This window comes from Neoarius graeffei, chromosome 4 (assembly GCF_027579695.1).
Source record: "Neoarius graeffei isolate fNeoGra1 chromosome 4, fNeoGra1.pri, whole genome shotgun sequence".
NCBI lineage: Eukaryota > Metazoa > Chordata > Actinopteri > Siluriformes > Ariidae > Neoarius > Neoarius graeffei.
In genome coordinates this window covers 5,995,310-6,010,509 of record NC_083572.1, presented here as the reverse complement: position 1 = coordinate 6,010,509, position 15,200 = coordinate 5,995,310, and the positions used below count along the sequence as shown (strand labels likewise).

Sequence of the window (15,200 nt, the reverse complement as noted above, 5' to 3'; positions counted from 1 at the left end):
TGTGCGGAGTTTGCATGTTCTCCCCGTGTCCGCGTGGGTTTCCTCCGGGTGCTCCGGTTTCCCCCACAGTCCAAAGACATGCAGGTTAGGTTAACTGGTGGGTGACTCTAAATTGAGCGTAGGTGTGAATGTGAGTGTGAATGGTTGTCTGTGTCTATGTGTCAGCCCTGTGATGACCTGGCGACTTGTCCAGGGTGTACCCCGCCTTTCGCCCGTAGTCAGCTGGGATAGGCTCCAGCTTGCCTGCGACCCTGTAGAAGGATAAAGCGGCTAGAGATAATGAGATGAGTCGGCAAACAGTCTTATTTTGTCAATTTGGGTGTGCCGAATTCAAATCTGCAATATGCCGAGCTCTATCTGACCTCTGTTGACCTCTAGAGGTCATTGAACTTTGGGCCTGTAAACGTCTCAGCTGAACCCAGTTTCTCAGCTTTCTAAGGAATGAAATGTACTAAAATGATTAATGAAGTTAGCAAATGGCCTTGTTTGTGAAATGTTTGGGTGCTGAATTCATTTTTCATTTGTAAAACGACATATGACCTCTGATAACCTCAAGGTCATTAAACTTGGCCTATAGGCCTATGCATTTAACGGCATTTTTAAACTGCCTTTACTCCCCCAAAAAGAATATGAACAGACAAAAAACAAATAGAAAGGAACAAATACAACATTAAATGCCAGTCCATGTACATGTGACTTACTTTTCACAATGAGAATGCCTAGGCGATCACCTTACATAACATTGCATTACATTTAGCGGTTATTGTTTATACAAAGCTACTGAAAAAAGGACAGATTCAGCAGCATACAAAATGTGGGGGCATACAGGGTATACAGGTTAATCAGGGTTAGCATATATGAGAGTTTTTTTCTTTCTTGTTTGTCTTTTGTTTTGTTTTAAACGGGGTAAAGCCTTTATAAAAAACAAACAACAAAGAAAAAATCCTCATATACACTAACCCTGATTAACCTGTATACCCTGTACGCCCCCACATTTTGTATGCTGCTGAATCTGTCCTTTTTTCAGTAGCTTTGTATAAACAATAACCGCTAAATGTAATGCAATGTTATGTAAGGTGATCGCCGAGGCATTCTCATTGTGAAAAGTAAGTCACATGTACATGGACTGGCATTTAATGTTGTATTTGTTCCTTTCTATTTGTTTTTTGTCTGTTCATATTCTTTTTGGGGGAGTAAAGTCAGTTTAAAAATGCCGTTAAATGCATAGGCCTATAGGCCAAGTTTAATGACCTTGAGGTTATCAGAGGTCATATGTCGTTTTACAAATGAAAAATGAATTCAGCACCCAAACATTTAACAAATGAGGCCATTTGCTAACTTCATTCATCATTTTAGTACATTTCATTCCTTAGAAAGCTGAGAAACTGGGTTCAGCTGAGACGTTTACAGGCCCAAAGTTCAATGACCTCTAGAGGTCAACAGAGGTCAGATAGAGCTCGGCATATTGCAGATTTGAATTCGGCACACCCAAATTGACAAAATAAGACTGTTTGCCGACTTTGTCTCAAAAATGCCTTTGGGTGTCACAATTCTGGATTTTGGTACCAGTCTATTTTGTTATTTTCCACAAAATAAATCCTTATTGAATCAGTGTTTAACAATAATGCAAATTATGACAATGCTTGATGTACGTTTTAGACCCAATTTATCCATAAAACATTAACTAAATGACTCCCGCCCCTCCCCCCACATTATTGACTCCTGATTCAGCCATTCAACCTGAATAAACAGGAAGTGATTCAGTCCAACAATCTTTTTTTTTTTTTTTTGTAGCTTATTCTATTAACTGTTATAAAATCGATTGCATAGAAAGTCTATTTTCTGTATTATGTGAAACTTCAGGAATAAAAAAAATATATTTTTTAATCCGTCCCAATGTTCTTGTCAACTCTGTTATAAAACTGCATAAAATCCGCAAACACTTTTAATAACGCGCATGATACCCGCACCGAATGATGTCACTTCCTCTGGCGGGAAACTTCAGAAAGGCAGTGAGGTGTGTTATGTTTAATCTTCTCTCATTAACTTGAACAAAATGTTGAGGACCAGTGTTGGGCACGTTGCTTTCAAAAAGTAATTAGTTATAGTTACTAGTTACTTTTCCGAAAAAGTAACTGAGTTAGTAACGGAGTTACTTTGTCATAAAAGTAACTAATTACCAGGGAAAGTAATTATTCCGTTACATTTTGTTCCCCCTCAAAAAAAATCAAATTCAATTAGTGTAATCATAATAAAAGTGAATGTTAAATGTGTTTAATGACTGAAATGGACAATTAACAGAACCAATTAGTAATGTTATCTACACTATATTAATATGTTTGTGGGACAATGTGAGATAAGACATCTATCAAATGTAATATATTTTTGTAGTTATTAAAATTATGTTACTAATTACTGGCCACTGACGAGGACAAACGCTTTGTTCCTCGACATAATGTGCATTGCACGTAAACACTCTTGCCTTTTATTTCAAGTAATGAAAAGTAATGGCTGTATTTCCAGTGTGAAAGCGCAGTGTTGGGCTGACCGCTCGCCATCGCTGGGTCTTCCGATTGAAAGAGCGCGCAGTAGTGCAGTAGGCGTGGCCTACCTGCGTATGTTGTCCAAATCTACTCTGATTGGCTTACTGTGCCGTTGTCTCGTGTCTCCCCGCCCCACACGAAAGCAGAGTAAAGAAAGGCTGAACGAGCAGCGTGCCAGATGAAAACAGCTTTAATAAAGTAACGCATAGTATTTTATTGTAAGTAACGGGAACGCCGTTATAACGATGTAAAAAGTAATTAGTTAGATTACTCGTTACTAAAAAAAGTAACGCCGTTAGTAATGCCGTTATTTCTAACGCCGTTATTCCCATCACTGTTGAGGACACACCAACAGGAGATTAATTATTCGTCAAATCTGTTATTGTGATATCGGAGTGAATCTCTCCCTCGTTTTTTAAAAAACAATAATATGATTAAAATCCATAAAATTCTTTTTTTTTTTATACACGCCATGTGGTAGCTAGTTTGAGGTTAAGAGGCATGTGGATTTACAAAATGGTGGAAAAACGTCAACTCGGTTATCGTCAAGTCTGTTAACGGATTGCCCGGTTTGATGATAACAGAGTTGACGACGAATAACGGAGTCAACGCTTGAAATGTACCCGCAATTATAGAATGGGCCTTAAGCATCTGGATCCTTGTTCTTGTGGGATATAAATACAAGGTTTCCCATGTGTAATATCTCTTTATCCATCACCATCACCTTGGAGAAAACCAAACAGCTTTTAACCCACAAAGACACAAACAGTAAGTCAGCTAATATGTACTGTCCATGTTAAAATCTTCACCTGTTGTACTCTAGTTGCTCCAGAGAGAAGATGTGTTTGTTAAAATACTCCTGCAGTTTCTCGTTAGCGTAGTTGATGTTGAACTGCTCGAAGCGGTTCACCTGGAGAACGGGTGCACAAGATGTGTGTCAGAAATGAGTGTGTGAAATTCCACCTGTCATCCATCAGCCCTGTGTGTATCATGTATGTTGTGTGTATCACTGTTGCACGTGTGTGTGTGTGTGTGTGTGTGAGTTCACCTCAAAATTCTCGAAGCCGAAGATGTCAAGGATGCCGATGGATTTGAAGTTGTCTCGGCCGTTGATCTTCTGGTTGATGCGCATGATGATCCAGGAGAAGCACTGAGAGTACAGCGCCATGGCAACCGAGTCTCGCGAATCTATCGCCTGATCATCGTGAGAACAAAGTGATGAAAGGAGAATGTCTAATATGAGTGTGTGTTTAGAGAAGGAATGGTGTTACAAATATCCATAAGCAAGATTTAGAATGTACAGTATTTGGAACAGGGATTTTATTTAAATAAATAAATAAATGAAAAGGACAATGGAAATTACTATGACTAAAAAAACCACACAAACCATTGTAAGTAATGACAACTGAGTAAAACAACTAAACAAGTCGATACAAGTGTAGTTTTTGACCACTGAGCCGAAAATAAAACATATATAATACAAGAAGACAGAGTCATCTATATCCCCCGCCCTATATACCAAGTACATACCAAGTTTCAAGATATTATTTGTCACATTTTTCAAGTTGTGCTGCAGGAAACCAACCCGACCCCTTTACACTGACCTCAGCAGCCCATGGCATAATAAACCCACCGGAGCTTTGGTCCAGCTGAGCGAAAAATTAACATTTCTCACATTTCTTAGTAACAAAAGGCACATATACATTACTTAATCAACACATATACCAACTTTCAAGACCAGACCACTCATAGTTTTCAAGTTCTGCTCCGGAAACAAAACTCTGAAATTGTTCCCATGGAAACATGAAAAATTTTAACTTCTCAAATTTCTTAGTATGTAAAGGCACATCTACATCACCTTGTTAACACATACACCAAGTTTCAAATCCGTATCATGAATAGTTTTGGATATATTCTCCGGAAACGAACACTGCTCTTAGAAACAAAGTCAAAATCTATTTTTCATGTAAAAATTTGAAAAATACTTTTTTTTTTCAAAAATCCAAAATAGCAAAAGGGACCAGTTCACATGTTGCTTGATATGTATGCAAAGTTTCATGAAGATATCTTCAGTAGTTTTAAAGGGGATCTGAAGGCAAATTTTTTATCATCAAAATTCTATTTATCTCATTTTATTAAATATCGGAATGCATTTTTGGTCGCTATTTTGTCGCTGCTATAGCAAGTTCTGAGTGTTTGAAATACGCTCTGTAATATATCAGTCCATATGTCAAAGCAATGGCTGTAAATGAGATTCGCTGAGACCTGTGCGAGACATCGTAGGACGGAAGTAAAACGTACAGCGCAAATCAAAGTGACCGACATCTGCCAACGTCGTCAAAAGACGCATGCGCGCTCTTTCGAATGCTGACGTAATCAAGCCGGAAGTTTTGTTTGTTTTGATAGCAATCAGGAAAGTTTGAAAAAAGTCGTCAGTAATCGTCATTTAAACTCGTTTTTGTGCAATATTTCGTTTGGAAAACAGTTTTCAAAATGGCGGCACTGACACCTGGCTGACGCTTCACTTTCCGAAGTCTCGCACAAGTCTCGTGAAGATCGCGCGGATAAGCGACGCCTGCCGTGGACCAAACGAACTAAATTCAACATGGCTACAAACCGAATAGGCCGATAAATATACCGTATTTTTCGGACTATAAGTCGCACTTTTTTTCATGGTTCGGTTAGCCATGCGACTTATACTCCGGTGCGACGTATATATGTTTTTTTTTTTTCACCGCGGAATAACTGGAGCTGATGCTGAGTCTGACGACAGCCACGCAGCAGAAGAGGAAACGGCGCTTCGTCTGCCGCTGGAGGCAGAGTTGTTCAGAAGCGACACCGAGGATGAGGAATTCAATGGATTTGCTGATTTGGAGTGAAATCGCCAGCTTGATAAACTTGATTGACCTGTGTTTATTAATGATAGGCCTATAGTTATTTAAATAAGTTATGTAATGATTTTAGGCAGTGCTTAATTTGTGAAGTGGGAGGTCCCGGAACGCAGGAGGTGGGTGGGTCCGGCGACTCAAAAAAAAAAAAAAAGGGCGGGGGGTGGTTTACTATAACTTTACGCACACGCGCTTATTGTGTGTGTAAAAAAAATAATAATAATATCAGACATTATGATCTTAGAAAACGCTTTAGTGACGAACAGTTACAGACAGTAATATGTCGTGATGTGTTATAAAATATTATTTTTATAAGGCTATATATTAAATTATATATTAAATGTATCTTCTAAAATAACAGACTACTCATATCACAACCGGTTTATTTCACCATTGGAGATCAGATCACACAAGACATGAGTTAAATTACTCTTTTTAAGGATTTAAGTAGGGGATTTAAAAGCGGTTGTTGTTTTTTTTTTCACTAGACGGTTGTCTTTGGAGATGATATACCTATAGCCTACTTGACCTCTGATTTAATGAAATAAAATTTGACAAAAATGAAGAATGACTCTCCTCGATGATGACTACAGCTTTAATAACACAGATGAAAGAGCCATGGGGCGATAATAAGCCCTACCGGTAAAAATATTCTAAAAGCAAACTGATTAATGCATCAGTAATAGGCTACTAATATTAGTTATAATAATAATAATATAGGCTATTAGTAATAACGATAGTGATAGTATTAAAGATAGTAGTAGATATTTAAAATAATCAGACTAGGCTACTTACAGGGCAAAGGGCGCGTTATCACTGCTCAGCTGTTCGTTTATTAAATAAACAATGCAGTCGCGCAGTAACCGCGCGCCGCTTATCAGATACAATCACAGATTCTATGGATAGAATAACCCTTCAAAAAAGTGCGACTTATAGTCCGGTGCGACGTATATATGTTTTTTTCGTCTTCATAATGCATTTTTTGGCTGATGCGACTTAAACTCCGGAGCGACGTATAGTCCGGAAAATACGGTAATATTTAATTGCAATTAGTTGCCAATATGAGTCATGATATAAGGTTACTAAAACCGAAAACGTAATTGAATAACACGTTAATTAAGAAATAAAGCAAGTTTAAAAATCACTTCAGTTCTCCTTTAAAGATATGGCCCGGAAATGAAAACGTGACCAGACGGACAGCCAGCCAGACGGATGGACAGACAGAACCCATTTCTATATCCCCCACCAAACTTTCTGTGGATGGGGGATTATTATTCTATCCACATTCACTGGATATGAGCGATCGTGCGCTCTGATTGGCTACTCTACTACTAGGATATCAACTCATATACTGTGAGTAGAGAAAAACAAAATGGTGGAGCGTGTTGCTGAACCAACCGAGGATGAAATAAAAACTCGAAAACAAAACCCAGAAAAATACCAAAAAAAAGGAACAAAATACAGAATTTGACGGTAATAACGTATCTTTTATATTTTTCAAGAATTATTATTATTATTATTATCGCATTTTTCACAAATCGCTCCTGTCATTTCGCCAGTTTGTTTACATTCTAAGCGGAAATGATTTTTTCGGATGTTTTACATAAAGTTTTTATTTAGCAAATTTGCAAAAAAATAAATAAATAAAAATGCTCTTTTTCTCAAAATCCAGTGAATGTGGACAGAATAAAACAGTTATTCCACTCAATCTTGCCGTACACGTCGGCTATCAACTCATGTACGACTCGATTTCATGGAATAACTGTTAAATATACAGTGGGGCAAAAAAGTATTTAGTCAGCCGCCAATTGTGCAAGTTCTCCCACTTAATAAGATGAGAGAGGCCTGTAATTTTCATCATAGGTACACTTCAACTATGAGAGACAGAATGGGGGGAAAGAATCCAGGAAATCACATTGTAGGATTTTTAATGAATTAATTGGTAAATTCCTCGGTAAAATAAGTATTTGGTCACCTACAAACAAGCAAGATTTCTGGCTCTCACAGACCTGTCACAACTTCTTTAATAGGCTCCTCTGTCCTCCACTCGTTACCTGTATTAATGGCACCTGTTTGAACTCGTCATCAGTATAAAAGACACCTGTCCACAACCTCAAACACTCACACTCCAAACTTCACTATGGCCAAGACCAAACAGCTGTCAAAGGACACCAGAAACAAAATTGTAGACCTGCACCAGGCTGGGAAGACTGAATCTGCAATAGGTAAGCAGCTTGGTGTGAAGAAATCAACTGTGGGAGCAATTATTAGAAAATGGAAGACATACAAGACCACTGATAATCTCCCTCGATCTGGGGCTCCACGCAAGATCTCACCCCGTGGGGTCAAAATGATCACAAGAACAGTGAGCAAAAATCCCAGAACCACACAGGGGTACCTAGTGAATGAACTGCAGAGACCAAAGTAACAAAGGCTACCATCAGTAACACACTACGCCACCAGGGACTCAAATCCTGCAGTGCCAGACGTGTCCCCCTGCTTAAGCTAGTACATGTCCAGGCCCGTCTGAAGTTTGCTAGAGAGCATTTGGATGATCCAGAAGAGGATTGGGAGAACGTCATATGGTCAGATGAAACCAAAATAGAACTTTTTGGTAAAAACTCAACTTGGTGTGTTTGGAGGAGAAAGAATGCTGAGTTGCATCCAAAGAACACCATACCTACTGTGAAGCATGGGGGTGGAAACATCATGCTTTGGGGCTGTTTTTCTGCAAAGGGACCAGGACGACTGATCCGTGTAAAAGAAAGAATGCATGAGGCCATGTATCCTGAGATTTTGAGTGAAAACCTCCATCCAATTCAAGGGCATTGAAGATGAAATGTGGCTGGGTCTTTCAGCATGACAATGATCTCAAACACACCACCCGGGCAACGAAGGAGTGGCTTCGTAGGAAGCATTTCACGGTCCTGGAGAGGCCTAGCCAGTCTCCAGATCTCAACCCCATAGAAAATCTTTGGAGGGAGATGAAAGTCCGTGTTGCCCAGCGACAGCCCCAAAACATCACTGCTCTAGAGGAGATCTGCATGGAGGAATGGGCCAAAATACCAGCAACACTGTGTGAAAACCTTGTTAAGACTTACAGAAAACGTTTGACCTCTGTCATTGCCAACAAAGGGTATATAACAAAGTATTGAGATGAACTTTTGTTATTGACCAAATACTTATTTTCCACCATAATTTGCAAATAAATTCTTTGAAAATCAGACAATGTGATTTTGTGGATTTTTTTTTCTCATTTTGTTTCTCATCGTTGAGGTATACCTATGATGAAAATTACAGGCCTCTCTCATCTTTTTGAGTGGGAGAACTTGCACAATTGGTGACTGACTAAATACTTTTTTGCCCCACTGTAGTTAACCAACACTGATGTCTGATTTTAAAAAATTGCATACAATTACAAATCTCATCTCATCTCATTATCTCTAGCCGCTTTATCCTGTTCTACAGGGTCGCAGGCAAGCTGGAGCCTATCCCAGCTGACTACGGGTGAAAGGCGGGGTACACCCTGGACAAGTCGCCAGGTCATCACAAGGCTGACACATAGACAGAGACAACCATTCACACTTAGCCTGGGCCCGCCCATCCTAAGCGTGACGCAACACGAGGGCCTGTTCCGAGCTTAGTCTGGCCAGGCAGGCTATCTACAGCATTTCCAAGCTCCACAAAAAAAATCGGGAACCAATCAACTTTGAGCATCTCCAACGGCCCTGGGTAGAGGCGTGTTCAAGGCAGTGACGTAGTAGAACTGCGACCGGAAGCCATAGATTGTTTACAGAATCTATGCCGGAAGCGCTTCATTCACATCACGAACATGGAGCAGCGGCAAGCCTTTAACACAGCGGTACATGCTGTATTGAAAGCATTCAACGGGAAGTTCTCATTGAAAACGGAGCAAAGAGCAGCCCTGGAGGTATTTATCTTCTTCCTGTTACTCGAGCAGTTTCCGTCGCGTCACATACGTCAGAGGAAAGAGTGATGTGATTGGTTTAAGCTTCGTCACAGCCTTTTCTGGCTTCGACCAGTAGCAAACTGAGGCATTTCAGGGAGGTGGGTCAACCACGCCTTTGGGAAACGGTTTGGCTTAATAACTTGGCCAGACCAATAGCTCGTAGAGCTTTGAAGTCGCGTTAGCCAGGCTAATTCACACTCACATTCACACCTACGGTCAATTTAGAGTCACCAGTTAACCTAACCTGCATGTCTTTGGACTGTGGGGGAAACCGGAGCACCCGGAGGAAACCCACGCGGACACGGGGAGAACATGCAAACTCCACACAGAAAGGCCCTCGCCGGCCACGGGGCTCGAACCCAGACCTTCTTGCTGTGAGGCGACAGCGCTAACCACTACACCACCGTGCCGCACAATTACAAATAATAATTAAAAAAAGGTCTGGCATCCAATTGATATCCAATAATTTATGATATGATAATGATATTGATAAGCTGTAATACTGAATAGTTTTGACTGATACTGACAGCTGAACATTTGTCCAGAGTTTAGAATTAGAACTTTTCTGACACGTCCTTAAATTGAAAGTGTGTTTGTGAAATTTTGTGTAAATGTGTGCTACCAGCGGCACGGTGGTGTAGTGGTTAGCGCTGTCGCCTCACAGCAAGAAGGTCCTGGGTTCGAGCCCCGGGGCCAGCGAGGGCCTTTCTGTGTGGAGTTTGCATGTTCTCCCCGTGTCCGCGTGGGTTTCCTCCGGGTGCTCCGGTTTCCCCCACAGTCCAAAGACATGCAGGTTAGGTTAACTGGTGACTCTAAATTGAGTGTGAATGGTTGTCTATGTGTCAGCCCTGTGATGACCTGGCGACTTGTCCAGGGTGTACCCCACCTTTCGCCCGTAGTCAGCTGGGATAGGCTCCAGCTTGCCTGCGACCCTGTAGAAGGATAAAGCGGCTAGAGATAATGAGATGAGATGAGATAATGATATTGATAAGCTGTAATACTGAATAGTTTTGACTGATACTGACAGCTGAACATTTGTCCAGAGTTTAGAATTAGAACTTTTCTGACACGTCCTTAGACTGAAAGTGTGCTTATGAAATTTTGTGTAAATGTGTGCTACCTGCTCTATAGTAAGCGGCGAACAGATCTCTTCTCCTCTCAGGATGATGGAGCGCTGAGTCAAAACTTCAGACAGCTGGAATGAGTCCAGGGCCAGAAGCTCACTGACGTTAGTGATCACTGCGGAGAGGAAAAAAACACAAACATGATGATGATGATGATGATGGTTTTTTCCTGTTTGTTGTTACTCAAAGAATCAATTTCTTTGAAATAGCTTGGCAGAAGAAGACGAAGAAGAAGAAGAATTCACACGGACTTGAATTTTTTTAAAATTGCCAAACATTTTCCTTCATGTTCGATTTTATATTTGTCATTTTTAAAGTATCATGCCAGAATATTTTAATATACTCAGTTTACACACACAGTTCTGAGCAAAAGTCTTAGCCCTCCTATTTTTTTTCATACAAACTTTGTCATAGATTTCTATTTTATGACTTCTCCATTATCGAGTCAGCAAAAATATATATATTTTAGAGTTCCAAATGTTCATTTTTTTCCCCAGCACAAAATTAAACGTTACAGAAAAAAAAGTTTGTATATGCACAGCATATTCCATTAATAAGAGAACACTTTTCAGATTAAAAAAGAAAACATAATGAAGGCTACTGGGTTTTGGTGTTTTGTTTTGTTTTTTAAAGCAAAGGGTCGTCTCACACCAAATATTGACTTTGTTTCATTTATTATGGCTCACTGTATTTTTTTTTAATGTTGAAACATTTCATTTCGTTATTTTTTAAGCCACTTTTGGTCTACAGCATTTCTTTACATGTGCCGAAGACTTTTGCACACGACTGTATGTTTTAATCTACGTCGGTGTCAGACGTCTCCGATATACTCAGTGGCACACAAATAACACATGTATCATATATTTGAACACATTTTCACCAAGAAAGGCTTTACTGCATCATGTACCAGATCAGATGTCCCCTTATTACCTCCTCCAACACAGTTTGTTCCTAACATACAGTAAGTCAAAAAGTAGTGAACAGATTTGGATGAAATTTGGAGGAAAGGTGAGCCATGAGCCAAGGAACAACTGATAAGAGTTTGATTAGAAAATCTGGATATGTATATAAACATAGTAAACATCTGGATATTCTAATATGTGGCATGGCGGAGGTACACAATCTACCAAGTGCCCTTCTAGTTCACAGGAGGTACTGTTCGCACCCTGTTGGGTGGTGATCTGAGCGCCCCCTGCTGTCATGAACTCAATGTTGCCCAGCTGCAGGACACCAGACAGCAGCTTGAACATGTCTCTGATCTCCTCCTCACTGAACTCCAGCACTTTCAGCGCTTCCTAAAACATAGAGAGAGAGAGAGAGAGAATGTTTGAATGAGTCTTTGTGAGTGTAGCTGTGAAAATGCACACAGTCTAAAGCTAAGCGTACCAGACGCTCGCTGGCCGTGCTGTGAAAATTGTCCATGCAGACGCTCATCTAAGTTTAAAAATCTGTCATTGCTTAACTCTTGAATACTTTCTAATGTTAATTTGATCATTAAAAAGCTTATAATCTCTGCTTTCCAAAGAAATGTATCTGGTTAAGATCTGTTCAGTACTTTGGGAGTAACGGCAGGTTGAAGTCGGTGCAACAGAGTAAAAACTCTGCTCATAGGACACCGGGAAACTGCTGCTGCTTTTCTTTTTGAGTCACAGGAAAGCGGTCAGGCTCTCTCTCTCTTCTGATCGGTTTCCCACTGGATTACTCGTCAATATCAATCAGATCACTTTTATAGGGATGTTCTCTCGCGCTCACTGTTTCTGATGAAGGATTCGGCAAAATTTTCCGTCTGCGAGTTTTGATGTTATGAGTCACGGAAGACTTTGAAGTGAGTTTTCATAGCTTTACCTACTTATTTCTTCAAATCAAACTGATTCATGTCAATAAATAACTATTTTAGAATATAATTGTAGTTGTTTTGATGAAAAATATTGAGATCTTAGTGGTCGGAGTGAGAGTTTAAAAAACCGGAAGTCAGAAACGTGAATGTTGATTTCAGTTCAGTTAATGTGAATTGTTTATTGGATGTGGATCAGACTGTTTTTTTCAAGGTTCGCCTTGAAAGTATCTGAATATTAATCAAAATAATCATTTATATTATTTTATATTAACGCTAGTAGGCCCTACTTTTGAGAAACACAAAGGCCTACAGAGCACAAAGATCTTCTTTTATTACTTTTTTACTGAGTGTACCAATTTAATGTTTTTACCTAATTAGTCAAGTCAAGTCAAGTCAACTTTATTATCAAATATGCTATACATGCTCGACATACAGCACAGATGAAATTTCAGTCCTCTCTGACCCACGGTGCAAACAGGCAATGCAATAAATAAAAATAAAAATAGAATAATTGAAAAAACAAACAATATAAACAGTATAAACACTCTAGATAGGAACTACACATAGACTAAACACTCAGACAAACAATATAAACAGTATAAACACTAGATAAGAACAAAACATAGACTAAACACTCAGACAATATAAACAGTATAAACACTAGATAAGAACTACACACAGGCTAAACACTCAAACAGACAATATAAACAGTATAAACACTCTAGATATGAACTAGACGTAGACTAAACACTCATATATACAACCCCGATTCCAAAAAAGTTGGGACAAAGTACAAATTGTAAATAAAAACGGAATGCAATAATTTACAAATCTCAAAAACTGATATTGTATTCACAATAGAACATAGACAACATATCAAATGTCGAAAGTGAGACATTTTGAAATTTCATGCCAAATATTGGCTCATTTGAAATTTCATGACAGCAACACATCTCAAAAAAGTTGGGACGGGGCAATAAGAGGCTGGAAAAGTTAAAGGTACAAAAAAGGAACAGCTGGAGGACCAAATTGCAACTTATTAGGTGAATTGGCAATAGGTCATTAACATGACTGGGTATAAAAAGAGCATCTTGGAGTGGCAGCGGCTCTCAGAAGTAAAGATGGGAAGAGGATCACCAATCCCCCTAATTCTGCACCGACAAATAGCGGAGCAATATCAGAAAGGAGAATCTGGAAGAATCTCTGTGCGTAAGGGTCAAGGCCGGAAAACCATACTGGGTGCCCGTGATCTTCGGGCCCTTAGACGGCACTGCATCACATACAGGCATGCTTCTGTATTGGAAATCACAAAATGGGCTCAGGAATATTTCCAGAGAACATTATCTGTGAATACAATTCACCGTGCCATCCGCCGTCGTTCAAAGAAGAAGCCGTATCTAAACATGATCCAGAAGCGCAGACGTCTTCTCTGGGCCAAGGCTCATTTAAAATGGACTGTGGCAAAGTGGAAAACTGTTCTGTGGTCAGACGAATCAAAATTTGAAGTTCTTTATGGAAATCAGGGACGCCGTGTCATTCGGACTAAAGAGGAGAAGGACGACCCGAGTTGTTATCAGCACTCAGTTCAGAAGCCTGCATCTCTGATGGTATGGGGTTGCATTAGTGCGTGTGGCATGGGCAGCTTACACATCTGGAAAGACACCATCAATGCTGAAAGGTATATCCAGGTTCTAGAGCAACATATGCTCCCATCCAGACGACGTCTCTTTCAGGGAAGACCTTGCATTTTCCAACATGACAATGCCAAACCACATACTGCATCAATTACAGCATCATGGCTGCGTAGAAGAAGGGTCCGGGTACTGAACTGGCCAGCCTGCAGTCCAGATCTTTCACCCATAGAAAACATTTGGCACATCATAAAACGGAAGATACGACAAAAAAGACCTAAGACAGTTGAGCAACTAGAATCCTACATTAGACAAGAATGGGTTAACATTCCTATCCCTAAACTTGAGCAACTTGTCTCCTCAGTCCCCAGACGTTTACAGACTGTTGTAAAGAGAAAAGGGGATGTCTCACAGTGGTAAACATGGCCTTGTCCCAACTTTTTTGAGATGTGTTGTTGTCATGAAATTTAAAATCACCTAATTTTTCTTTAAATGATACATTTTCTCAGTTTAAACATTTGATATGTCATCTATGTTCTATTCTGAATAATATGGAATTTTGAAACTTCCACATCATTGCATTCCGTTTTTATTTACAATTTGTACTTTGTCCCAACTTTTTTGGAATCGGGGTTGTACATACAGTACATACACACACACACACACACACATCAATTGGTTCAAATAAAACAGTCAAGGGCACTTGAGGTATAGCAGGTAAGCAAGAAATAAGCAGTATAAACAAACTAGCAGCTGTTAAGATGAGGTAGTGCGGAATAGTGCAAATTAGCATAATTAATACAAATTAAATACTAATTTGCGACATTTGTTTTTACTAATTTTTCAAACTTTGTATTCAGTATACAACCATCTATGTTCCTGCCAATTTCCATGTAACTATCTTGAAAAATAGAAAAGTTATGAAGAAAAAACATTTGACCTCATTGGTTAATGAGGCCCATTTTGGACCATGTGACCCTCAGACAGAATATTACAGCCGTTTAATAAAAATTAAGCCGTTTCTTCAATCTTTGATTTGTAATATCTGAAGAACGGACAAACATATTTTAATTCTGTAAAAAGTCTGTTGTTCGCATTCAATTCTGAATTCAGTGAGAGCAGTTTCAAGTAATTTGGATTGAATTTGAATTCTCACCTGATGTGCCTACTAAAGCTGCGTGTGTTCAATGGGATGCGTGTTCCCCTT

At 39.5% G+C, this 15,200-nt stretch overlaps 1 protein-coding gene across 1 annotated transcript in view; it reads right to left on the bottom strand.

Moving 5' to 3' along the window:
- myo10l1 (myosin X, like 1) overlaps positions 1–15,200 on the bottom strand; it is a 92,669-nt gene that overhangs the window by 26,870 nt on the left and 50,599 nt on the right. Inside the window, exons 10-13 of the mRNA XM_060918709.1 lie at positions 11,691–11,820; positions 10,522–10,640; positions 3,592–3,738; positions 3,353–3,453 (exon numbers count right to left, since the gene is read on the bottom strand). Of these exons, the coding sequence (XP_060774692.1) occupies positions 3,353–3,453; positions 3,592–3,738; positions 10,522–10,640; positions 11,691–11,820 (497 nt within the window). The remainder of the gene's footprint in view (positions 1–3,352; positions 3,454–3,591; positions 3,739–10,521; positions 10,641–11,690; positions 11,821–15,200) is intronic.